The sequence below is a fragment of the Andrena cerasifolii genome, chromosome 6 (genome assembly GCF_050908995.1).
Source record: "Andrena cerasifolii isolate SP2316 chromosome 6, iyAndCera1_principal, whole genome shotgun sequence".
Classification (NCBI taxonomy): domain Eukaryota; kingdom Metazoa; phylum Arthropoda; class Insecta; order Hymenoptera; family Andrenidae; genus Andrena; species Andrena cerasifolii.
The window spans coordinates 17058829-17083615 of NC_135123.1; the positions used below are offsets into that span (position 1 = coordinate 17058829).

Here is a 24787-nt window from a genome sequence, read left to right on the forward strand (position 1 = left end):
TTACAATTCTAATTCCTTCCGCCGGTGGGCGCCGCACTCTTATTTCATTTTGAGCGGATATCGTTGGACGTGACACGAAAATGGTAATTTTCCGAAATCGACCGACAGAAAGCATAGAAAGTAGCATTGGGTAAGCGGTATATGGTCAAAGTGCGGGTGACCTTAACGGCATTCGGTATATTTCAACAACTTGTTAGTATGTAGAGAACGCGTGTACGCGCTGGTAAGATAATAGAGATGGCGATAGTGAAAGGAGCAAAGGTAGAGAGAGTGAGAGAGTGACGTTGGGAAAACGAACGGGGCCGGGAAGAATGACCAGAAGGAAAAAGTGGTGGGAGAATGGCTGGATTGGATCGGCGTCGTCGGCGAGGAGTAGGGGTTGCGGGGTGAGGTGGTGAAGCGAAGAGGAAGACGGCTCGTGCTCGTAGTTATGGCCGGCGCAACTAGAACGTTTCCTGAGACCTTTTTTTTTTAATTGGTGGAAATTAAAATATCCGACAACGCGCAAGCATACCCTTGTAAACGTCAAAGTCAAGTATTCGTCCGTTTGCAGTGGTTATTTTCATGAGCTGGTTTATCGTTGGTATACTCGGCTCTATTAGACCGCCATGTTACTGTGCTGTGCCGTGTCGTGTCGTGTCGTGTCGTATCGTGCCGTATCGTATCGTATCCTATTATGCCATAAACGTAAAGTGCCACTTTCGCCTTAAAGTTGACGATACGGTTAATGCGATTGCGCGTACACTTTTTATTTCACGAAATTAACAGACAGAGAAGAGAGAAGCAATTTGTACGAGTTGGGCAAACTAACCTATCGCTTGCTGTTGAATTGGAGCGTCGATTGGATTGACGTGCGTGTTCCTCTCGTGACGGCTGGTCGGGCGGTCGGTCGGCCTAGTGCTACATATTTATTTTCGAGCTTCCGCATAAGCTAAGAGGAAAAGGTGGTTACACGGTTGTGTCAAAGAGATATCGCGATACGTGCATGTGCGCGCAGGCTACGAGAGTGTTCGTGCGTGGTGTCTTCTCGCGGATGTTCCGCTCCCGAGTCATGTGCCCCACAAGCCAAGTACTAGGATAACAACGGTGGTTCTGATAATCGCTCATCGAAACGGATTATGCCTTCGAAAAAGCGGCTTGTCGCCCGCCGAAAGACTTTCATTTACGGCGAGCGCAGTACCAAACACGCATTCACTGCGGCTTCTCTCTTTAGTTCATCCGTGTACGGCTGCTGCGGATGAACTTTCTAGCCACGGAGAAGAAAAAGAGAAACAAAGCAACGATTGCAATATCATAGGACAAGTCAATTTATCCGTGCATCGCGGAAGACGAAGAACCAATCACGGAGGCGCTGCGAGCACACAACGCACGACACTTTAGGCGACCAGAGGTGCGTACTCGATGTAAATAGGTGCAGTACTATTTTTATTTTTTGTACTAGCTGCCATCGTCGTTGTTGTCGTTGTCGTGGTTGTCGTCGCTGTCGTCGTTATCGTCGTTATCGTCGTGTCGTTACCTCTGCCCCTGCCCCCTCCCCTTCCGTTCCAGCCACCACCCATTACGGGTGCGCGCATGCCCAGGTCAGTGTGTTTTAAATTCGTGTAGAGTAGACGTAGGTAAAAGTTCCCACCACGCGAATTTCATTGTTGAATGAGTTGTGGCAGTTGCCAATGGTGATTGACAGTGAATTGTCAATCAAGGTAGAGTCACCAGTGTCGAATTGTGTAGCTGTGCTTCGTTTTGTTATCGTACAATGCGGTAAGTACTGGATTCGATACGTTCTGATGTAACATTCTCATTTTTAGGAAGCAATATTATTCCTATAAATTGATCAGTAAATATTTTAATTAATATGTCGCCGGAAAAGGCTGAAATCCTTCTACTCAAAGGTACTAATAGAAGTTTTCAGTTCTCCTCACAGATAACAGGATTGATTAAACAATGCGATTAAACAGTAGCTGTGGGGGCAAGAGTTCGAATGCAAACACCCCATTTAAACATTCGATTGAAGTGTATGAAGCGATGAAAAGAAAATCTGAATGCGAACGTGCAAAGAAATAATTAGAAAAGCAAGAAAAATCCAAAAAATAACATCTACTTGTGAAAATTTTTGAAAGGAACAAAACAACCATCGACATCTATGGAAAAATTAATTTGTCCTGCGTGTGAAGAAGAACACATTGATCCTCCAGAAGACTGATGCCTGCGCAAACTATAAAGGTGGGGGTAATGTTACGTGCTATTACTGTTATCTTGATTAAAAAAAAAATGATTGTAATCTATTAGTCGTTTTGCTATATTACCACAATTATTGTATGCAGGAAAATAAAACACTCTTGTGGAAATTTCTCGTTGCCTTCTTTTACCCCATAAGACGCGAACCTTTGCCCCATATATCGGGTAAAAGTTCGCATTTAACACTTATTGGAAATATTTATTTTATATAAGATGTCACTGCCTATCGAATAATAAGGGATAGTAGTTATTGCACTACTAAGGATTTTAGGGAAGTCCAAACTTTAAGTGCGTACTCTTGCCTGACAATACTCTACTTATTCTGATTTTTCACAAACTCGCTTCTTTCGATATCCATACATACACAATTACTTGGATGCTATTACATTCGCATAAACTTTAATAAACTATGCTCGTTAGGTTTCGATAATGTTTGGCTCACGTTTGTTCCACGAGACGGGCGTCGAGTGCGAGAAACAAGTTAAAAATTCTGGAAACGACAAAAACACTTGGAGAGTTCGAAGAGTTGATCGCTGTCGCCAGTGCGATACGGGGATACTATTGCCCGAAGCAGCGGGTTGTGCGCGGAGCATTATTGCTACCTCGTCGTTGTTTGATCGTGAAAATTGCGGGTGTTGGTCGTACAAGCAGTTGGCTCGTCTGTCGATAGCACTGTTCGGTTGTACTTTCCCTCATCTTCCAGGGGTGAGCATATCAATTTCCTATGAAATCGATTCTATATATATATATATATACAGGTAGTTGGAAACGAAAAATAATACGAGTCGGCAAATTCTCTGTCTTATCTGGTTTTGCGAGCATGCTGGAAACGGAAGAGCGCCAAGTTGAATACATACATACATAGGTGCGTATATAGGTACGTATTTCGGTGACCACGATGCCAATAGTCGACCGCTCTGCGCCGCTTATATTTAGATATTTGAAAAGTGCGTCTATTGCGCGCGGAACTACGAGTACCTACATGATCTTTTCCCAGAAACCGTGGTAATTGGATTTGCCGTTGCCATCCAAGTTTCGAAGTACGGTGAAGAGTATACGATGGAATGCAGTGGACAAAAGAAGACGAACGCGTTAGCCGTCCGGAGATACCGAAAGCATTCGATTATTATGGGACACGAGTATTTGTTGTTCGTTATAATCGTGTACATATTCGAATGGGAAAAAACTGTCGAAGATGTCGGATGTCGGCGTTCATAATTTTCCATGTCTGACGCGTAGTCATTACGCCTGCCAGGGTTATCTCTTATCTGCAGTCGCGATCATTTAATTTAATTCCGCTGAGAAGCGATCCGACGACCAAAACTTGCCGAATAGATAGGGAAACCGGTTAGAAGAGTCGGTGCAACGTGCAATTTAGGGGCTCGTTAGGGAAACGATATTATACATATGTATGTAGCATATCTACGTATAGTGGAAGGCGATAACACGGTAGAAAGAAGAAAGAGAAGGAAAACTTTCGATAGGAACGATCCCTCGTTATTACGTACCAAGTCGCGCGGTCAGATAGAATTGAGATACGAAAAGAAATTTCAAGAATATGTTCTTGAACCGTGATTAATATGAAGAAAGTATGTCGGGTCGCAGAGAAAGTAGAATGGCTCCCACAACTTTCCGACTTGTGTACCTGCGTGTAGGTATACGTGTATAATAATACACGAGTATATGTATAATACTCGTACGTAGGTACGCGACTGAAAGCGGAACCCGATGTAATGTCGTAAGCCGTAAATATCATAAACGTTTGCAGATGTATGTATTGGAATGCATCGCAAAGCGATGAGTTTCGATTTCGAATGGTAAAACAACCGAATCAGATTCGTATTCGTACTTAGGTATACATATGTAAATACGTATACTTGTATCCGTACTCGGTGACTAATCAGCGTTGTTCCAGCGGGATGAAATTCTCAAGTCCCTCAAGTTCCGCCGATTGGAGGGCGCCTTGATGATAATATGATTTTACAATTATATTAAATTATTGGTCGGTTTCAGGAGACGACACGATGGCTGAAGACCGAAATAATTCCCAAGGGTTTATCGGCCAGGCGCACACGGTACGTAAAACTAAGCGATCGTGCCAAATTTCGATTCGGTTTATTTTAGTGGACGAAGCTGGGGGACTCGCTCTTGAAACGAAACGGGTCGATAGGGAAGAAACCAAAACGGTCCAATCACCGCGACCTCTCTGTTTTCGAATTTTTCGGTTTCCGAATTTCCGCAAGTGTGAAACTTGATATGTAATCCTGTAGGCTCGTACATACGTACATATTTACTTGACCCTATCTAATCTACCTGGTTTCGTTTCGACCGACTCGTCTCTTTTTCGATTCCGACTCTTTTAAGTTTTCTTCTCCCTTCTGTTTCGGTAAAAAGCCAACAGACTTCTGTCGCTTTAATGTCGACAGATATGTATTATGTACTGCACTGTGCTATACTCGTGCGATATATCTAGTAACCAGTTGATTCGTGTAGTTGTAAGAAGAAAGAACGAATAAAGTTAGTTTACGGCCCGATATCCCCTTGGATACTCGCGGTACACTGTACTCATCACGGCTACGTAAATACATATTATATGCATTCGAGTTTGCTCCTCGAATGAAACGTGTTGTATGCAACATGTACATGCGTTGCAGAGAGAACACGGTTCACCTCCACCCCCGGCACCGGTAGCAGCGTTGGCAGCGGTAGCAGCGGCAGCAGTTGGTACTGGTGTGGCAGCGCTCGGGGTCGTACAACGAGACGATTCCCCGCCTCGTGGCCCGCGAACTTTGCTATTACGTCGCGGCGAGAATGGTTTTGGTTTCACCCTGCGTCATTTCATCGTCTACCCCCCAGAGTCTTGTTGCGTAAGTAAATTATTCTACACTGAAATCGACTGTGTTTCTGTCGCCCTCTACAACACGTTACTCTTTCCCCCTCAGATGTTGCCCGGCCACGAACGAACGAGAATCGAAGAGCCGATGGACACGATATTCGTGAAGCAGGTTCGCGGAAATTCTCCGGCAGCCGAAGCCGGCTTACGAACGGGGGACCGGGTGGTTTCCGTCGATGGCAAGCCAACGCGTGGCGAGCAATACGCTAAAGTGGTTCAACGTATCCAACAAGCAGGGCCGTGGTTGCGTCTTCTCGTTGTCTCGAAGGAGGACGACATTTTGCAGAGGTACTTCGGCGAAACCGCTCACAATCCCGAGACCAATCAACGACCGCGATTACGTTCTCCGGACAGGAGTAGCCAAAGGCAACGCCGTTCCGTCAGCAGTATGATTCCGGGGTTGTCGCCAAGGACAAGGCAATCTTGGGTTTGCTCCGCGCCAACTTCGATGCCGATTTCGACCTTAGAAATTGAATCAGATCGGCCGATGGACGATGGCCTCGTCCTGTATCGAGACCAGGAGATCCGGTTCAACGAATTCTCCAAGGAAAACCAACAGCCTTCGCGCTCAAATGATAAAACGCAGTCAACGATACTGGCTACGACAACGGCAACAACGACAGCGACGAGGACCACGATGCATCGTTGCAAACCCTTTCCGGAGATAGCTGGCCGTTACGAGTCGGTGGATGAGAAAGTAAAATCACAAGACCGACATCAATCCGCGAAAGAAGGTCCAAATTCGATTGGGGTGCAGTCGTGCGAGAAGTACGATGTTTACGACAGAATGCGTCCCGATTCCATCTATTCGAGAGATAATAGCGAAGAGATTTACGACAGAATTAAGGATCCGATATACGAGCGCGTGCGGCTGGGCGAGCCGGCTCGAACTAGTGCGGAGGAACGTCAACACCAACAGTATTATCAAGCTTTGGAGCAGCAGCCGAGCTTAACGCGATATCCTTTGTCCCGAGCGGAACCGCAGGTGCCCATTTACCGTCCTTCTACGAGAAGAGTGACATCGCGACGCGCAAGTGAAGGGAGTACCGCTAGCTCGACCATCAACAACAACTTGGAGGCATCCAGCTACGCTAGCACGGATGCGCTTAGATCTTGCGACCCCGGTGCTTCTAGATTCAGCATCGATTCTAAAAGGGATTCTTCTCCGATACGCCCCGGTGATCCACCTTCTTACGATTCCATTTCCATCCGGCTCGGGAATGGAGCCAACGATGGGTATAGGAACGATGGTAGATACGGGAGCTTGAACGAAACGCGAAACACCAGCTGTAACGGCGATGGGAGTCCGATCATCGACGACTCCATCATCATGACGAGACTTCGGAAAAGTTTCGAGCAAAAGGAAGAATTCTTGCGAAGGCCGAGCCATCCGATTGGTTGGTTTTTACCAGAAGAGAAGCTCGAATCTCCTATTAGAAACAGCGGCTCAGCGGCAATTCCGCGCGAGTTCTACGCAAGGCCGCAGAAACTTCGGGAGCAAATCTGGCCTCCAAACGATCCGCGACAGGATCAACAATCGTTAATTCCGAGAACCGCTCGCGACAAAAATTTCACCACAAACCACCTCGCTTTGGATATATCTTCCTCTTCTAATCAGAGCGCACAGAGACTCAAGACTGACGCAGCTGTCGAAGCCGAATATCCTGAATCTCGGAACAACCAGACCGATGAAACGTTGAATGCAGCGCGTTCACTGGAGGATACTCGGCGACAACAACAACAGCAACAGGCTACTGCCGATCGACCATGTTCGTCTTCCGTTTACGATCATCTCCTCGACGGATCCGACGCGAAAGAGGCCGACAGGCATCAGCAGCAACTCTATCGAAACACCTGCAAGTCGAGCTTCGTTGGAACTCTGTCGAGGATACACGAGAATATCACGAGCACCGCGGTCTTACTTTCCAACGAACGTCAGCAGTCACAAGATACGAGGAACGGTGCTTCTTCCCTCCCTTCTTCGCCGGGACCAGAGAAAAAAGTGAACGACAAGTTCTCGGCACTTCCCCAGGGCCTTCGGGTCGTGTCGAAGCGCGCCAAGCAATTCGAATCGGGTCGGCTGCTCAGCGACGACGACGACGAGCCGACCACCACCGGTGACCGCACCAGTCTCTACAAAAGCGAACTCTCGAGATTGTCGCATAAGCGAAGCGTGCCGAATGTTGCCGTTCGAAAGAGAGAATTTGAATCGAAAGCAGAAGCTCAAGAACCAAGAAGGGCGCCCGTCGCGACCAGGGAAACCAAGTCCCTGGATTCTGGTAAGTTTTCGCACTCTTATTATTTCACTTGGTCGCGCGTAAATGGGATAGTGGCGAGGCAAAGGTAAACTTTGATAGCCGGGCAACTCGAGGACCTGTGTATTTCATAGAATTCTCACACCATTCGACAGGATGCAATCTGTCCTTAATGCATTACTCTGGATATCTAGGTAATGGATTAAAAGGAAACAGGATAATACCTGTGGGAAGCAGACGTATCCATTGTGAACCACCGGCCGGCTACAAACCCATCGAAGGTAGAGGGAAAAGGCAGCCGAGTTTTTTCATGCTGTGTTCCGCAAATGCGTCTCTCTCTCTCTCTCTCTCTCTCTCTTTCTCTCTCTCACACACACACAACCACCCATCCGCTCTTCTGCGCTCCTTTTCATGCTGCCATCTCTGCTCCCCGACGAAGCACCATAAATTTCGTAGCCCTATGCGTTTTTGTGTTTGACAGCGCAACGTTCAGCACTTACTAACATTTTATGCTTGGAAAGTTCATGAAAACAGCCGTGCACCTTATCCGACATTTTCATTTAATCTCTGGTAGGAACGCCGAGTCCGAGGACGACGAGAATACGCAGTAACAGCACAGAATCTTGGGAATCGACAAGTGGTAATTCGCAAACCGGTAGACACGAGTGGTCGCAACAAGATGATGCCGAACGGGCGCGGAATGCGAATGAGACTACTAGCAACAACTCGACGTACATCGATGCGACAAGCTCCGCTAGTGACGATAAAAATATCCGAAGAGGGTCTTCTAGGGGGCACGATGGTTACGCGCAAAGCATCGAAGCAGAACGTGGTTAGTGCAAGTTGTGCGCGTTAACGCGTTTAAGCGAGTAAGCAGCGATTGAATGTAATAATTACGGTTTATTGATGATTCGTTTATTTTAAGGTGGGATAACGGATAACGGTGCGCACAGTAACGGAGTTGTATTCAGGCGACAAAAGAACGCGCAAGTCGGTGAGTGAATGTTTTTCGGGTGGGCCTTGTTGAGCCTCCGGAAGATGAATAGCGTCCCATGGTTGTTTCAGCGGATGAAGATCGTGCTACGAGAAGGGTCTCTTACTTGAAGGCAACTTGGGGCGAACGAATGCACGTTGATAGTGATTTAGAACTGAGCGATTCCGAGCCTGTACACGCTTCCAGGAGGTGAGCTAAACGCAAGCTTTCGAAACGATTCCGTCCATGTGTCGTGATGCGTATATCGCGTGTTCTCTTGGGTTTACGGGCATGATCTCCATATGGTCAACTAAGGGGTGGCCGGTGGAACATCTGCCTGTTGCGTAGTTATTTAACGCGAGTATACATCAAGTTCTGCCTCCATCCGTACATATTTTCAGCATTCATAAGAGATGGCGGCTACCGCTGTTTGCAAACGATATAGCATCGCTACGACGCATCTTCGAGGACGTAACTCAGTCTACATCCTTAAACAGAAATGTTTATCGGTGAGGATAGTACATGTTGAACGAAGCACGAAGATGCTGCATCCCACAAACATATTTTCTCCGGTGTTTTCTCGTGTTCTCGTGTACTCGCATTGTTGTCACTGGCCCCCCTTTTCCTCTCCCGCCCCGTGCTGCTGGTCGCCCGGTTTAACCGCTTCGCCGATATCGATTAACCGATCACGTCTGTAGATTCGTATTAATACACGTTCCTCTGTACGTCGCTGTGCTTGTACCTGATAATGGTTATCATGACGCTTCGGTTGAAAAATTCCGCCATTGGAAATGACAACGAAGTAAATGAATTGTTCCAAGGCATCGAAAAAAAAAAACAACGAAATGTTCGCTCCTTTCGTATTGGCCGCCAGTTAGCTTGGTTGAACAAGGAGAAGTTTTTTGGGTTTTTGTCGATTGGTCGATTAGTCGAGTAACTAATTAATCGCGCGAACGATGTCCACTGCTGTATGAAAAAACCGCATTGGGAATTTTTTCAGCAGCAATACCTGCACCGGTCGAGGAGCGACGGGTATCGTGAAAGATATCGAACAAGTCGAACGAGAGGGTCCTTTGCACGTTAAATTTACGGTGCTCGATGGCAAGGTAAACTTATTTGTAATAGCTTATTGTAATCGCTTATCATCGCCCATCGGCACCCCTTACTTAATACTCGCGTTCTGTTTAATCACGTGTTCCAGCGATCCTCCGACCGCTCGTGGAAACAGGTATGGGGCGTTCTTCGTGGACCGATTCTTTTCTTTTACAAGGATCGTCAAAATCAGGTGATTTTCAAGATTATTCGTTTGTTCGTCCGTCCGTGTCGAATGCGGGGGCAACATAAAAACGGATCGTACATGTGCTCACTCAAGCAAGTGTATTTAATTTAGTATTGCCTGATGATTTAGAGTCTTTCGTTGGCCAACGATGGCGAAAGCGTGACACAAAACGTGGACGTGAGATGTTCCTTAGTGGATATCGCGGAGGATTACACGAAACGTAAACACGTGCTGCGGTTAGCGAATCCGAGTGCAGAAGTTCTTCTTCAAACCGAAGATGCGGCGTCTATGGCACTTTGGTTACGAGCGCTACACGAGCATGCTGCCGCCGAGAAGCCGTCCGTGAGTTCGGAACGTTCCGAGTGCGATTACGAGTCACGGATTACAATTATATTTACCGTTCAAGGTTGTTTGCGCCCTTTCCATTTCAGGAGATCTCGTACAATAGCACTTTGAAGCAACAAGCTGTCCCGCAAACTCCAGGTCCTACCACTAGTTTGGCAACACATCAGACGATAGGGGGCGTTGGTACGGTGGCGGTATCGAGCAGCGGCGGGCAAAGATTAAGCCCTCTTCCAGGGCACAAGGGTATCAAGAAACTCACTTCCTTCAGGAATAGATCTCCGACGGGTCAATCGCCGATAAACAAGACGCGAAAGCCTAGTCAAACGATCGAAACTTTGGTATCCCCCAAGACCAAGACATGGAAAGGCAGAGTCGCGAAGCAACTGCGAAGAATGCACGGACAAACCGGATCTCCATCTTCGCCAACAACACAGCTACCACCCGAGGGCGCTACTTTTAAAGTGCCGCTTGAACTTTGTCCATCGGTAATTCTCTCTCGTGTACAGCGAATGTACTGGATATCTGTTTGTATCAGTTTCTGATCGGTTACCTTCCTTCCCTGTGTATAGTCGTCATTTTCGGAATACGTGCCATTGATCGTGGAAATGTGCACGAGTATCGTGGAAGCTAGAGGCCTCGAGGTCGTTGGTATTTACAGAGTACCTGGTAACACTGCCGCTATCTCACATTTAACCGACAGCGTGAATAAAGGATTTGAAAATATCAATCTCCAGGTAAGGCCCATCTACTCTACAGGTGAACAAGATTGTTGGATTATTCACTTTCTTTCTCGTCTTTCCGGCTTCCTTAGGATCCCAGATGGAGCGACGTAAACGTAATATCGTCTCTATTGAAATCCTTCTTCCGGCAACTTCCCGATTCGTTGCTTACGGCAGAGTTGTATCCTATGTTTATCGACGCCGATAAAGTTGAAGATCCGCAAAGGAGAATGACAACGATACGAAAACTGCTCAGGGATCTTCCAGAACATCATTTCGAGACTCTGAAATACTTGATGCTTCATCTAAAGAGGATAGTCGAGCATAGCGAAGTGAATAAAATGGAAGCGAAAAATTTAGCCATCGTATTCGGTCCCACTTTAGTACGAGCGAGTGGTTCGAGGGACAATATGGTCACTATGGTCACCGATATGTCGCATCAGTGTCGGATTGTTGAAAGCTTGCTGAATAACGTACGTATTCAACTCTCTAACGATCTTGTCTTGCCTTTTGGCATCCATGTTAATGAAAACTCGTTATCGTGTCGTAGGTTGACTGGTTCTTCTCGGACGATGATTTGGACGATTTAAGTAGACTCAGCGTTAATCTTAGCCTTCCGGCTGACAATAGTGAGATCGACCCAACCGCGAGCAATAATCACAGTCTTTTGTTAAACAACATTCAAAAGGTTGAAGGTACGGTACAATGTTAATCTTTCCCTACAAATCTTTTAGGGAGGTGTTTGTTAAATTTCACTTATTTGTTTCCTTCTACTGCTTCTTCTTCTGCTGTTGTTGTCGTCGTTGTTGTTGCGACTGCGACTGCTGCTGCTGCTGCTGCTGTTGTGGCTGTTGTCGCTTATGTTACTACTACTACTATTACTACTACTACTACTACTACTACTACTACTACTACTACTATTACTACTACTAATACTACTACTACTAATAATAATACTACTACTACTAATACTACTACTACTACTAATACCAATATCAATACCGATACTCGATCGATTTACCCATTTAGATATATTATTCTATCTCTTTAATCTGACAAGGATTTCTTTTCATTTCTTTTACATCTGGTTCACCTTCTGTTACATCCGCTTCAATACAACAGGAGTGCGCGAAATGGCATCTGCCAAGGACATTGTATCTTCCATCATATCCGCTGCTAATCGGAAAATACAGAGAAGAAGAAAAGGCCAGGATGAAACGGACAACGAGAGTCACCACGAGACGGATAAGGTTAATATCCGTTTAATCTCTGCTTTTGAAGGTATTGTGCACTGTGCATTAGATGCGATCGCTCTGTACGTGGTCCGGTTGATTACAGTATAAGGCGAAACAAGAGGCGGAAAGTATGTCAAATCGACGAAGCATGGCCCTGAACGAGCGACAGTGTTCGGTCAGCGAGATCGTTTTGATGCACGAGAATAAAAATCAATCTGGTCGGTCCGCTGATCGATCTGATCGGTCGTCGCCGATCGATGCAGCGGTAATCGGTGGCGTTACTACTGCCGGCAATGGTGGAATTGTTGGTGACTCTGTCGGCGACAATACGGGCGACACGATAAGCAGTAACAACAGCATACTCTCTGATAGGTCAAAGAACAACTATTTGAATCCTCCTGCGGGCGAGTTGATTCAATCGATTCAACCGATTCAACCCATTCATCGCTCGACCGTCTCGTCGGCTTCCGAGTCGTCACGACTCTCTAGCGAGACTGGCCTGAGCTGCTTCGACGCGAGTTCGACGCTCTCTAGCGCTTCGAACGACACCAAACAGAGCAACGACGAGGTCACGATAAGAACGTATGCCGGATTGAGCGCCACTACCCAAGAACGTATACGGAGATTTGAGCAAGAAACCAAGGCAATGTTGCAAAGAGATCAGAACCGACAGAGGCGCGAAGCCGAGAAAAGGGAAGAAGAGCGACGGCGGATCGAGATGGAATGGCAATTAGCGAAACGTGAAATGGAGAACGATGATCTACTCGATAGTATAGTAGATACTACCATGACGCCAACTTACCTCTCATCGGCTGCTCGACTTGCTACCCTTAACGACAGGATTACTGATAAATCCATCCTCGATATTGGATCTCGCACGACTGCGCGAATTCCACCTCTCTCGATAGCCGTACAGCAACAGCCTACTATCGTTAGACGAGTCTCGCAACTTTCCGACGAACCTTCCACGATTCTTCCCCCAGAAACCGTTGCAAATACAATTATAAAGAAACTGAAAACTGACCAGGAGGTAAGTGCGACTCCCGATTCTCGGATAAAATAATCCTCAACTTCCGTAACAGAAAATCGGTGTTTTCTAAATATGTTTCTGCGTTTCTACATCCATAGCCGGTATTAGAATCTTCAACGCTTGTACCCGTCCATTGCGGCAGCTTGGATTCTTTGCACGAGGCACAGGATGTTTCCCAATCGTCACTCTCGCCAAGTCAACAACAACGAAAACCACTGTACAGCGATGTTTCGGACGATGGTTAGTATTGACTGATTGTTCGTTCTCCTTAATACGTGTGGTGGTCGTCGTCGTCGCCGTCTTGATTATTTCATTCCCCGCGCATACGAGCGAAACGAGAAAACCGTGTGTGACCCATTACCCTTTCTTTACGCCTCGTGTCCAAGTGTTCTCGATATAATATATTGTAAACTGTATATCCCGCTATTCGGTTGATGGTTGATATATCTATTCACTGTCTTTATATCTTTCTCTATGTAACGTCGCTACTGACGATCGATGAGTGTAGCCGGATCTTGTTTTCTGCAATGGGCTCAGAAGATTTTAACCATTAACAAAAAGCTTTCTAGGTATATTTCTCAGATATACTTTCTAAATGATTCGTACGAGTGACTGTCGAATGTGGGATAGATTTTGATTTTTCGTTGACAGTTGGAGATCATTGTACGTTTTTGTTTTATTAGCGTTGGTTTGCTCTTCTGCGTTGCGATACGATTACACACGATTAGCGGCATTGCGGCGCTGGAATAATGGAGCGTTAAACGCTATATTTAATTTGGTGGTTTATGCACGTTGCCAGTTTATAGGCTGTACACATTGAATATTCGCAAAGATGATCGTTCAGATCTTCTCGGTATAGGTACAGATGTACACATGTACGTGTGCGGCGGGAAGGTTTTACGCTTCGAGCTGTTGGCGCGATGCCAGCTAAGGACGATCTTCTTTGCGCGTTCTCTCTATCCGTGCATGCGCGATTTCGTTTGAAAGCAACAAGTTGAACGCTCGTCTTCGATCGAGCGTGGTTCTTGTTGATTATGCACGTGGTTCCAAAGTTATGTACGAACTTTCGTCGTCATTTACAGTCTAAACATATCGGCCGATTATTATTATTATTATTATTATTATTATTATTATTATTATTATTATTATTATTATTATAATTATTATTATTGGTACGAGTTTTCGCGTCGCATCTGCATGCGTTCTTAGCTGATGTCACAGAAACGTTATATCGAATTGATTCACCGAATGCCAATTGCCAGCTTAATCACAAACGCGCTTAATTACTCGCTAAATGTTCGTTCTATCAAGTACTTGTATTGTATAGAAACGAGTCCCAGCTGGTCTGAGGTTCGATACACGAGTTTGAGTTTAAGCGTGCCCTGTGAACCGTAGAATGATTTCCAAATTTCTTGCTCATCATTTCCCAATTTTTTTTCCCCGGAGGGGTAAGGATTTATAGCATACGGATATAGTAACGGAAGACTAGTGACGCGCTGCACCCACTTACCATCTCGTGATCGCACATCCCTCGAGCCGCCAAAAAGATCGAGCGATGTAGAATAGAGGGAAGAAGGTATCGAAGAAAGTATAGAAAGCTGAAAAAGTAACCGAGACGAATGACAATGGTGGAAGGGATGGGGCAAGAGACTCACCCGTGTTCATTCGACGGTTGCTCGTTTGTTCACTGGCTCGTTCGCCGCTATCAGCAGCTGTTAGCGCCTGTTAGCTCGGGGTGTCGTTTATGACGAAGCGAATGCGTTGAACACTTAGGCAAACGGCAAGTACTGGTTTCTGGTGGTACATATCACCCCACCTACACGGAACCTCAAGCCCTACTGCTCCCATCTCGACGACATCGGCCCGCGCATCGCCATTACCGGTGCCAATGCCAATTCCAATGCCAATGCCAATGCCAGACCGAATGCAAGTGCCAGAGTCAATATCGGACATGGTCAGTGTCGACATCATCGATGTCGGGCGACGATCACCGACATCCGTTGCATCTTCCTCGGGAGTACCGGCCTCGGAGCCCACCGAATTCTCTGAATGTATCAAGCCCATCGAACAATCACCGCGAGGAGTGTCGGGCTCAGGGGCCGGACTGTCTTCCAACACTCTAAACAGATTCCTCCGAGGTAAAGTCTTTCGACTGTAGACCGGAGTGCCCCAAGTCACAAACTGCTCGATCGCTATTAAACTATTCGAATAAGGCTGTCTCACCCGAATGGCTTTACACTTTCTTTCCATTACCGTTTTCAAAGTAAGCGCACGCTAGCGATCTGTCCTCGTTCCCGACGATTCTTCCGTGCCTCCTTTCTCCCTTCCTCGTCAAACACTGGACGGAGATGGTTGCAATACTCTAATTCCTCCTTGCCCTCTATCCTAAATTCGTTGTTTTTTTGTTGTTGTTTCTTTTGCTTGCAATCGAGTTTGACCTTTGTTAAGTTGCAACGCATTCGCAGTGGAACAGTGGGAAAGGAGAAGGAAGAAAGGAAAACACTAGAGCGTCGAATACATTGGACGATCCTCGACACCAATTTGAAGCTGCTATTGTGACAAGAATGCGTTTATGCGATCGTTATTAGCTCTTTAGCTGCTGCCTCACTCACCGAAGCCTCCCTAACGAACGTTTTAAGCTCGTTATCACGCAAGCAATTTGCGTTTACTATTACGCGATCGAGTGCAAGTTTATTGTTTGTTGGAAAACGTTTCACCACCACCGATTCGATGCTTTGTCGTGTGCCTTCCGTTGAATCCTCCGTTTCCAATCTAACCTCGGATAATAACTCGGATCTGTTTACGTGCCTTAATTAAAACGAATCTGTGTGTCGGTTGCAGGTAGCGATCTCTTGACCAGCTTGACCACTACCTTTGATCGCAAGTGGAGATCCCTGGTAAATTCGTCGCATCAAACGGGTCGGGGGTCTGCCGCAGAGAACACATCTTTCAGCGACGAGGAGATCGCGTCAGCGCGAGACTCGCAGAGTTTACGAAACCTACGAGGTTTACGAGAAGAAAGGGACGAGCGAAAGATAGTGGCGGCCGTTCAATCCACAGATTGCTGTTCGATCGAAGCCTATCGAGACCCGAGTCTGCATAAATCGTCATTAGAGAAGCCTCAAAACGTTCGTCAGAAAGACGTAAGTACATACAGCGCATCAAAGGATAATATAGGCTAACCATCCTTTCCCTCATTTCTAATCTAATCTGTTCTGATTCTACTCCAGTACAAGTTTATTCTACTCTGTTATCGAAAGATTTCTATATTGGTCGCAGGATGCACCGGAAAAGGATACAGATTCGTCGGTAACGGAAAACAGCAGCATCGATCGCCTCGATGCCTATGTACCGGACAATGATAGAAGCGCAATTGTACGAAGGAGAATAGAATCGAAGCAGGACCAGTTACGATCCAGTAAGGAGGAGATTGGGCCAAATTTGGAGTCGAGCGAGACGCAGGAATGCTACGTGACGCAGAACGGGAGAGCGGCGGCAACGAACGATGCGAATTACTCCAACAAGCTGGAAAAGTTTGAAAGCCTGACGAACTTCGAGGTGAGATCGCGGTTAAAGAGATCCGAGTCTTTGAACAAGAGGTCGGAAAATACTTCGTCGAAATTGAAAAGATCCGAGAGCTTGAACAAGCATTCCGTTGAGAGACTCTCGTCCCCGACCAGTGGCAAACTGAAACGATCCGAGAGTTTGAACAAGCACTCAGAGAGATCGGATTCTCCGAACAGTAAGCTGAAACGATCAGAATCGTTGACGAAAACCGAGAAGACCGAATGTAACATTAGCAAGAGACGACAGTCGGTTAGGAAGGATAGTGCGACGAAATTGAAGCGGAAGAACGGTATGCCGGAACGATCTATCAAGCGCAGGCACACCGTGGGAGGTACCAAGGACTTTGATAAAGTGCATTGGTTAGACAACAAGTTGCAAGCAGAGACCGCCGACAGGGTAGTGAGAAATGAGTGCAGGCCGAAGAAGAGTCAGCTCCGAACGAGTTCCCCGGATCTCAGTACAGGCCGTATCGGTCTTACCGACGCCAGTTTTCTCATCGAGGTCAGCTTTCGCGGTCCAAGCAACGTCGTCTTCAATGTGACAAACGCTCGTCCACAATCTTTACCGGATACCAGCTTGGCTTCCAAAGTCTTTAAGGTACCTCTCGAGAGTCACGTCTAAAGCGTTCACGACAGTCACGATTATACATACGCGTTTTCATTTTTTACGAAGCATTTCTTTCGCTACGCGTCAATTACTCTCGCAACCTACTTGTTACGGTGTATCTGACGGTGTGAAATGCAATCATTTTGTATATAACGTCCTTATACCTTATACATGTATGCAGTATAAACGTGGAACGACACGGACAACGACAACGACCTTGCTGTTACTATCAGGATGATACAACGGAACGAGCTTATAGCGCGGCAAGTTTGTAATAACCGATTAAGAAGAGAGGTTTGCAGTAGGCAGGCTTGTGTTTGGTTGAACGCAATCGAATCGCACAGGCTTCGCGACGTCGTCGACCATTTCGATCGACCGTCCTTAGTTGCCTGTTTATGTATTTTAGCCGCATACCCGCCACTTGAAGTGATACGCTCACTGTTCGTACGTTTAACGTGAATGGCCCCACCCGCCTATCTACGATAATAACGATTTAATCGTTGGCACAGCTGATTGATCTTTCTTTCTTGCGTATTAGCCAGCTAAGAAAACCGTCAAATCCAATAAGGTGTATAACAAGAGCCTGACGATCGATCTTCTTACGCTTGCAAAGCGCGCGTGCTGTTAGATATGAATGGGGCGTGTGTAGCTTGTAAGAATAAGTGAATGCAAGTGAAGGCCAACTAATGATATTTATTTTAAACTCGTAACAACCGTGATAATGTTATTTATTGAATCTGTCGAAAGCCCAGCGATCACGGAACTCTGTATCATCTATTACGGACACAGGTATCGAATTTGTAAATAAATCTTCTATATTGCTAATTTAAAGAGAGACTCGACGCAAGTCTAACTATTCCCGCCCTTTCATTTGAACTCAGGTGAGTACAGATGGCGCTGCTTGCAATTTGTTCGAAGCGTTCGCGCCGAAACGCGTCGCAACGGGACTTTCGAATTGTCAATTGATTGTCGTCAATTGTTAAGCTAAAGAAAGAATGAACGTAGTACGAAACGAGAAGCTTTTTCAACCACCAAGAGAACGAAACGGAGCCGGAGCCGGAGCCGGAGCCAGAATACGAGAACAATTTGCCGTTCCATCCCTAACAAAGTATCGTGCGTAACCATTCTCCGGAATAATCGTCTATCGCTATCGAGTACACAAGTATTCTCCCGGTTCGAACGTAATACGTATCAATGGGTGCGTTCAGCGGACTCAACCGTTCCGCTGAACCGCTGAACGACACTTGAGAGGGTAGGGATATTTGTAGCAACTCAACACGTTCCGTAAAAGTAACGGACTTTCGGCGGTATTCTCAGTTGTTGCTTAATACTAAGATCGTCTTAAGCAACTGAGAATCCCGGCCTTTATCTCTGCTTAAAAAAATGGCGCCTGATCACTAGGCATGTTGAGAACGCTAGCGGTAGCGTTCAGCGAAAAATGAGCCGCTACGTAACGGTTGAGTCCGCTGAACGCACCCAATTTTTACGCGCGGCATATATCATTTTATACAGAACTGGAATGTGACAAAAGGCTACGAAAGCAATGGAAAACTCCAAGCTATCGGGGCGGAGGACGCGGTCGAGCTTCGACCACGACGTCAACCACTTTCCTACCTAGTTCTTCGCGCAACTACGTCTCGAGGTAAGTCGAGGAAACCGGAGCCAATAGAAAAATTCATAGAGAAAAACACAGCTGCGTAAAGGAGCTAAGACTGTTGTTTGATCTTACGAATGGTTAGATCTGGCACGAGGAGCACCGCTGGTCCTAGCTCAAATGCGTTGGAGACCGGTGGCAACGTTCTGGGTAAGTGTTAAGCTTGTCAAGCATCAAGTACTTATCCACCATGGATCGAGTAGTAGTTACGGTATAATGATTGTTTGCAACCGACCAGCGATAACAACAGGTCGAGGTGAGGCAAGGACCGAAGTCGGAATGGCCGCGATGGATATTCGATGCCCCTACCTGATTCTTTGTCAAATCAGCGATTCCCAAACATACGCGAGCGCGTTGAGCAAATTGTATTTGTTCGACCCAGCGGAAGTAAGTCTTTAGCCTGACAATGAGAGTAGTACTATAGGCTAGTACCTATACATAAAACTTTACAGGTTTTGATGCCAGACACGATGTGCGAACGTGCCACGAGTAGAAATGTACTTTATCGTTCGATCGTAAACAAGTTTTCCAACTTACGATTAACGCCAATATCCCGAATTCATTTCAACGACACGAATGGATTGGAGCGAATAAGAACTCTTTGCGCACCCGAGTACTCGTCCGTAGAGTTGTTCGTAAAGGAGAAGTAAGCGTTCTCGATTATACCTACACGTTGCCGCGCAGGCAATTCTTTTCTGCAAACGACAGTAGGTGTCTGCTATTATCGAATTCGTTAGATTTCCCTTCCTTTAAAATTTCGTTCGCAACATATGTTGCAGATACTATGCATTAGCTGCCGCAGCGGCTCTATTAAAATACGTTGAATACGCGCAGCGTATGTCTTATACCCCAAAATCGATGAAAATAGAATTTCAAGGATCGCCGAACACTACTAGCATAGGTACTCTGGCACTGACGATGAGAGCTGCTTTCCTTTTCGATTGCTATAATCGTTCTAGTTGAACACTTTATTGAAAATCGCAGATCTGGAAAGCGCGCGAAGCTTGGAATTAGTTCAGTCGCAATGCGGTCAACGAAACGTTAGTTTGCTAGGCATCTTGGATAATTGTTCAACACCGATGGGTCGAAAACTTTTACGCGCCAGCATCCTTCAGCCTCCGTGCCAAAATAGCATCATCCTCCAACGACAATATTCTGTCGCCGAGCTGGTGTCTAATTCTTCGTTAAGAGCCATCCTTCAGGTTAACATTTCAGTCCCTGCATTCGAAAAATTCTGCGTTGTAGAATAGCTGACCGCTCTCGTTTTCAGCCAATCGTACGGCGATTGTACGGCGCGGATAGACTTGTAGCATTATCCACCGCACCTGTCTTCCACGAAAACACCGTACAATGCGCGGAGCAAAGCTTGAATTATGTGTTACTTTTGAAAAATTTGTTGGACGTTGTTCCGGAACTTGAAGCAGCATTATCCGCCGGCGAGAGTGAAATCCTTGGAAAGATTCGGAAGGTTTGCATAAGATATAAGGAGTTCCCTATCCCGTATATCTACTGGTATAAGGTATTACCACGCACATATGTAGGTACCTACGTACGTTATATCTTTCAGAATCTAGAGAATCCCCGATTTCGGCTGATGAGAGAAAGAATTCTTCATACGATACATCCAGATGCGAGATCCGTGACGGGATACACGTCCTCGAATATGCAACGTTGCTTTGCCATCAAAGCTGGAATCAACGATTTATTGGACATCGCTCGGCAAACATACTGCGAATTGATCGATGACATGAAATGTTCGTAATCCGTATACATACTGCACAATACGCGATACATAAGTACATATATCGCATACATATGCGTAACATTGATTCTTGAATTTTCGATAGCTATGGTGGAGAATTTGGCGTCCAAGTACAAATTAACTTTGTCCTTGGCATGTAACGCGTCGCTCGGTTATCACGTTCAAGCGATATTTCCGCGCAACTGGAATGCGGAAGCTTTTGATCCACCGGCCGAATTCATAGAGGTAAGTACGTAAGTACTTACATACCCTGATAGCCAGATCTGGGCAGCAGAATCTGACATCAGAACCGTAGTCGTCTGTGTCCGCATTTGGCTGCGTTCTGATGCGCAGAGCCTGAGGTGCAGTGCCTGATGTCAGATGGACAGCAGATCGACAACAGATTTCGCCGTCTGCTACGGTTCTGACGTCAGACTCTGCGCTCTCATGCCAGAGACAGACCCTGCTACCAATCTGATGTCAGACTGGAGACAGATGGTTATCAGGGTATGTATATGTAGGTACTAGCGTTCGCATCGAGCAATCCGAATACGACTCTGATGTTTCGACGCAGGTACGGAAAAGCAAACGTGTTTATACGATGACCACGAGCACACTCGCAACCTTGAGCCAACAGTGCAAGATCGCATCCGAAGAGCTACATTTAATGAGTAACGTGTAGGTGTCGATGCGTACATACATAGATACATGCCGTTCGCCAATTGCGAATCTCATCTATTGTAAGGCACTAATGATAACAATTTATTATGTTAAAAACACAAATACAGGCTCCTCAATGACTTGCAACAAAATCTCCGAGAATATATCAGCTGTTTGTTTCAACTAAGCTCCGATGTGGCAGAATTAGACCTATTAATATCCCTTGCTCGGGTCAGTTCTCTCCAGACATACGTGAAGCCAATCTTTGGCCGAAAATTAGAACTGCTTGATTCGAGGCATCCAGTGCTCGAAGCTTTCGGTCTCGATAGCCCTGTGCCCAATAACGTTGTAAGATTTCTTTTTCCTCGTTCATAGGTATATGGTAATAACTCATAAAACTGGTCTGGTCATGGTCTCTTTTTTTATGTTGCAGAGTGCGTCGGTATATTGGAATTTTCACGTGATTACCGGTCCCAATATGAGTGGCAAATCGACCTACCTTAAACAGATCGTATTGCTGCATATAATGGCACAAATTGGCTGCTTCGTACCAGCCAAGAAGGCTACATTTCGTATAACGGATCTCATATTCTGTAAAATAGCAGTTCGCGATGATATAGAATGCAATGCTTCCACATTTACCCTTGAAGTTAGCCACCTACACGTTGAATGCGCACATTTCTCTCTCTATCTCTCTCAACGATCACAATCGTATTTCTTCTTCAGATGAAAGAAGCACAGTATGTTTTACGATCCGTCACATCTACCTCGCTGATTGTTTTGGACGAATTGTGTAAAGGTACTGCTATCGACGAAGGAGCATCAATCGCGTGGGCGATATGCGAACGTCTTTCGAATACGACCGCTTTTGTTTTTGCCGCAACTCACTTTGTCGGTTTAACGAAACTGGCGGACGTGTACTGTAACGTGAAAAAGTACGCGAGTATACGCATACGCTTGATGTGTGTAAATGTTTATTTCTTTCTGCAAGCGGACAAAATGTTTATTGGCTTTCAGTCATTATATGGAAACGATAAGTCTGCGAGGAAAGGAAACGGATGATTTTCATCGTTTAACGTATACTCATCGGGTGAAACATGGAGTGGCGCCCATCGACGATTATGGTATCGTTTTAGCTCAACTGGCCGGCTTACCGGACCTGGTCACCGAAAAAGCACGGAGATATGCTTCCGATAGATTATTGGTATGAGCAACAGTCTTTATTCTATTTCTGTATCGATCAAGTTCCATTATGCAAACACTCGATCATTGTCCACAGACTGTTGATCCAGTTACAACAAAATCCAACGACTCGGAAATAATGTGTTGTTACGACATTGTAATTCGGATGTACGAGCTTCTGAAGATGGAGAAATTTTACCGAGATCGCGTGACTAACCTCCTTGAATGCATCGGAAAAGTTGAAGCGCAGAAACCAGGGAAAGAGACCGCAGAAGAAGCAAATAACGGCAAGAAGAAGAAAATTCATGTAGAAGAGAAGAAGAAAGATGGTGGAGCGAATGATTCTTTGACCGACAATGAAATAGTTTGTTCCAAAGGAACTTTCGATGCAACCAAGCTAAATATACTGGAAACAAAAGCAGACTTTGAAGAAATACCCGATTCATCGACAACTACAATATCGTATAACAACATTCCGAGTCCTACCGAACCGCTCCAGAAACAAAGCAGCATTCGGAATTTCGATGGAGGCTCGTTCGATTTAAATCCCTATCGCTCGATTATTACTTCATTTAATTCTTCGTCCGTTGATTCTATGGTAACCGAAAACAATTTAAGCGGACTCGAGAGACAACCGTCGGCCTCGAACAATTTGAATATATGTTCCATGGCCAGTCCTGGAACAGTCCTGTCGTTTCCGTTGGCGCACGAATTATCATCACCGATGCAAATGTCTATCACGACAGAGAGGTCGGCGCCAACGTTATACGAATATTGTCTCTCCGATGACGATTTCGAGCCTTCCTAGCTCCGTGGGAAAGTTGAGCGAATATGACGAATAAGTATGTATTCAGGAGGCTCGCAATTAGCGTTCAATGCATCACGTTTCTTTTATTCCACGGCAATTCTAGTATACATATGTACTTACCTACTTACATACGTTCATTTATCGTTAATTTTCTTACGACTTACACAATAAATTCCACTAGGCTAAATAATAGTTGCAACAGATTCTGACAGATTAAACAGAATGTCAAACATGAATAATTTTATTTAATACATATACATATGTATACATTTAGCCACAATAAATTCAAATGCATACAACAAAAAGTAGTAGGTGAATGCTTTCTTGTCTTGGACTTATGTACCTATCACCACAGACTAACCCAGGTATAGGATAGATTTATCATCCAATGTAATTTTGAGTCGATTTCTTCGATGGTTTTGTATGACTTCTGTCACTCTGTCATGCATCTCATCGATGGGTCTACATTCCCTGCTCTCTCCTTCATGTATCTTTACGATGGTTTTGCATGCTCGTGCGTGCTCTTCTACAGCCCGAAATTTTCTCGATCAGCATCAACTCGATAAGCTTTTGCTTAATTTCCTTCCAGGCTGACCACGCCATTGCTAACATAACGCAGTTGATTGTTTCATCATTTCTGGTTCAGCCCTTCGCGGGGAAGAGACTTAATAAGATAATACCTACTCTTTAAAAAAAAAACTAGTGAAAAGTGATAGTGATAGTGAAAAATGATAGTGACAGAAGACATCTAAGGAAGCCTAGGCTAATTTATTATAGTATGAAGTATTTAAGGCCCCATGTAAAATTGCCAAGTAGTCACTAAATCATTAGCTTTGTTGCTCGTTTATTGGCTCCTCATCCGCGATGAGGAGGTCACCGCTGCTTCCCTTTTCGGAAGCAAGTGACTGAGCATGGAATCGGTATGGGTGGATCAGTTTCATCCCCTGGTGTTCTTATCGAAAATGAAAAGTTTCGGGCGTAGGGGGTGTACCATTTGGTACACTGCCTGCGTAAGTCACCCGGTCCGAGTTATCCAATTTCCGTGTTAGACGGCTTGAGTCAGGTCAAGCGTTTGCTCCTGACGAGTCGCATCGGAGCTACAGGAGTCGTCTGGGAGGCACCGAGCGCATTTGTGATCGCTTGGCAGTTCCCTAGATTCTATATCTAAACCGAAGGGATCGATGGAACTTTGTTTCCATCCATCTCTTTGGCGTGGTAGGCTAAGGTTTTCAGGTACAGGGAGATCGATGGAACTTTGATTCCATCTATCTCTCTACGGATATCCAAGCGCAGCAACCTCCTCGTGGTGAGACCTGGTAATGGATGAAAACCGAGCCGACGGCTGTGATTGTCAAATATAATGTAACTTGAAATGTTGTTCGATTGTTCCTACCCGACTCCAGAAAACGAATATAGTGTTAAGATAGAATGATAAGTGGAACTTGGAATATTTCAGCGAGATATTGTAACTGATGGGTTTTTGACGATTTTTAAAGTCCTCTCTGCCTCAGCACCTTATCGAATACCTATACCAAGTTGCAATTCCATGGTGAGGTATTCCACGCTATATCATCAGAGCATGTCTTCCACAAATAGTGTTGTTGT

General features: G+C 45.6%; 2 protein-coding genes across 7 annotated transcripts; both read left to right on the forward strand.

Annotated features, from left to right (window-relative positions):
- Window positions 1-397: 397 nt before the first annotated feature.
- On the forward strand, window positions 398-23671 carry Rhogap19d (Rho GTPase activating protein at 19D). Of its 5 annotated transcripts, XM_076813579.1 has the most exons (31): window positions 1597-1758; window positions 4249-4310; window positions 4890-5102; window positions 5178-7407; window positions 7578-7664; window positions 7958-8215; window positions 8309-8377; window positions 8449-8566; window positions 8758-8865; window positions 9357-9462; window positions 9558-9641; window positions 9765-9977; window positions 10067-10465; window positions 10550-10714; window positions 10792-11172; window positions 11250-11394; window positions 11822-11949; window positions 12038-12964; window positions 13063-13204; window positions 15806-16107; window positions 16244-17128; window positions 20062-20259; window positions 20359-20545; window positions 20639-20778; window positions 21107-21210; window positions 21321-21540; window positions 21626-21841; window positions 21919-22127; window positions 22210-22396; window positions 22472-23194; window positions 23229-23671. In XM_076813579.1, exons 1-30 carry the CDS (start codon window positions 1671-1673, stop codon window positions 23180-23182), a joined length of 9282 nt encoding a protein of 3093 aa, XP_076669694.1. In that variant the 5' UTR covers window positions 1597-1670; the 3' UTR covers window positions 23183-23194; window positions 23229-23671. The 5 variants fall into 5 exon arrangements, with proteins under 5 accessions (XP_076669695.1, XP_076669697.1, XP_076669696.1 ...); XM_076813580.1 differs by lacking the exon at window positions 1597-1758 and adding an exon at window positions 398-1403 and having other exon boundaries at window positions 22472-23670; XM_076813582.1 differs by lacking the exon at window positions 1597-1758 and adding an exon at window positions 398-1397 and having other exon boundaries at window positions 4254-4310; window positions 22472-23670.
- LOC143369548 (mutS protein homolog 4) lies at window positions 17148-20055 on the forward strand. Of its 2 annotated transcripts, XM_076813631.1 has the most exons (7): window positions 17148-18250; window positions 18650-18779; window positions 18877-18941; window positions 19030-19178; window positions 19244-19437; window positions 19571-19692; window positions 19776-20055. In XM_076813631.1, exons 1-7 carry the CDS (start codon window positions 18133-18135, stop codon window positions 20039-20041), a joined length of 1044 nt encoding a protein of 347 aa, XP_076669746.1. In that variant the 5' UTR covers window positions 17148-18132; the 3' UTR covers window positions 20042-20055. The 2 variants fall into 2 exon arrangements, with proteins under 2 accessions (XP_076669746.1, XP_076669747.1); XM_076813632.1 differs by lacking the exon at window positions 19571-19692 and having other exon boundaries at window positions 19776-19987.
- Window positions 23672-24787: the final 1116 nt, after the last annotated feature.

What these genes read in the sequence shown, in the direction of transcription:
- Rhogap19d (XM_076813579.1), top strand. Translation starts at nt 1,671, where the DNA reads ATGGTGATTGACAGTGAATTGTCAATCAAGGTAGAGTCACCAGTGTCG. An exon ending in AACCAAGTCCCTGGATTCTG is followed by an intron (nt 7,408 to 7,577) that starts GTAAGTTTTCGC and finishes CTGGATATCTAG; the next exon opens with GTAATGGATTAAAAGGAAAC. An exon ending in AAAACGTTCGTCAGAAAGAC is followed by an intron (nt 16,108 to 16,243) that starts GTAAGTACATAC and finishes TATTGGTCGCAG; the next exon opens with GATGCACCGGAAAAGGATAC.
- LOC143369548 (XM_076813631.1), top strand. Translation starts at nt 18,133, where the DNA reads ATGAACGTAGTACGAAACGAGAAGCTTTTTCAACCACCAAGAGAACGA. An exon ending in GAGTTGTTCGTAAAGGAGAA is followed by an intron (nt 19,438 to 19,570) that starts GTAAGCGTTCTC and finishes CATATGTTGCAG; the next exon opens with ATACTATGCATTAGCTGCCG. An exon ending in GCCGAACACTACTAGCATAG is followed by an intron (nt 19,693 to 19,775) that starts GTACTCTGGCAC and finishes TGAAAATCGCAG; the next exon opens with ATCTGGAAAGCGCGCGAAGC.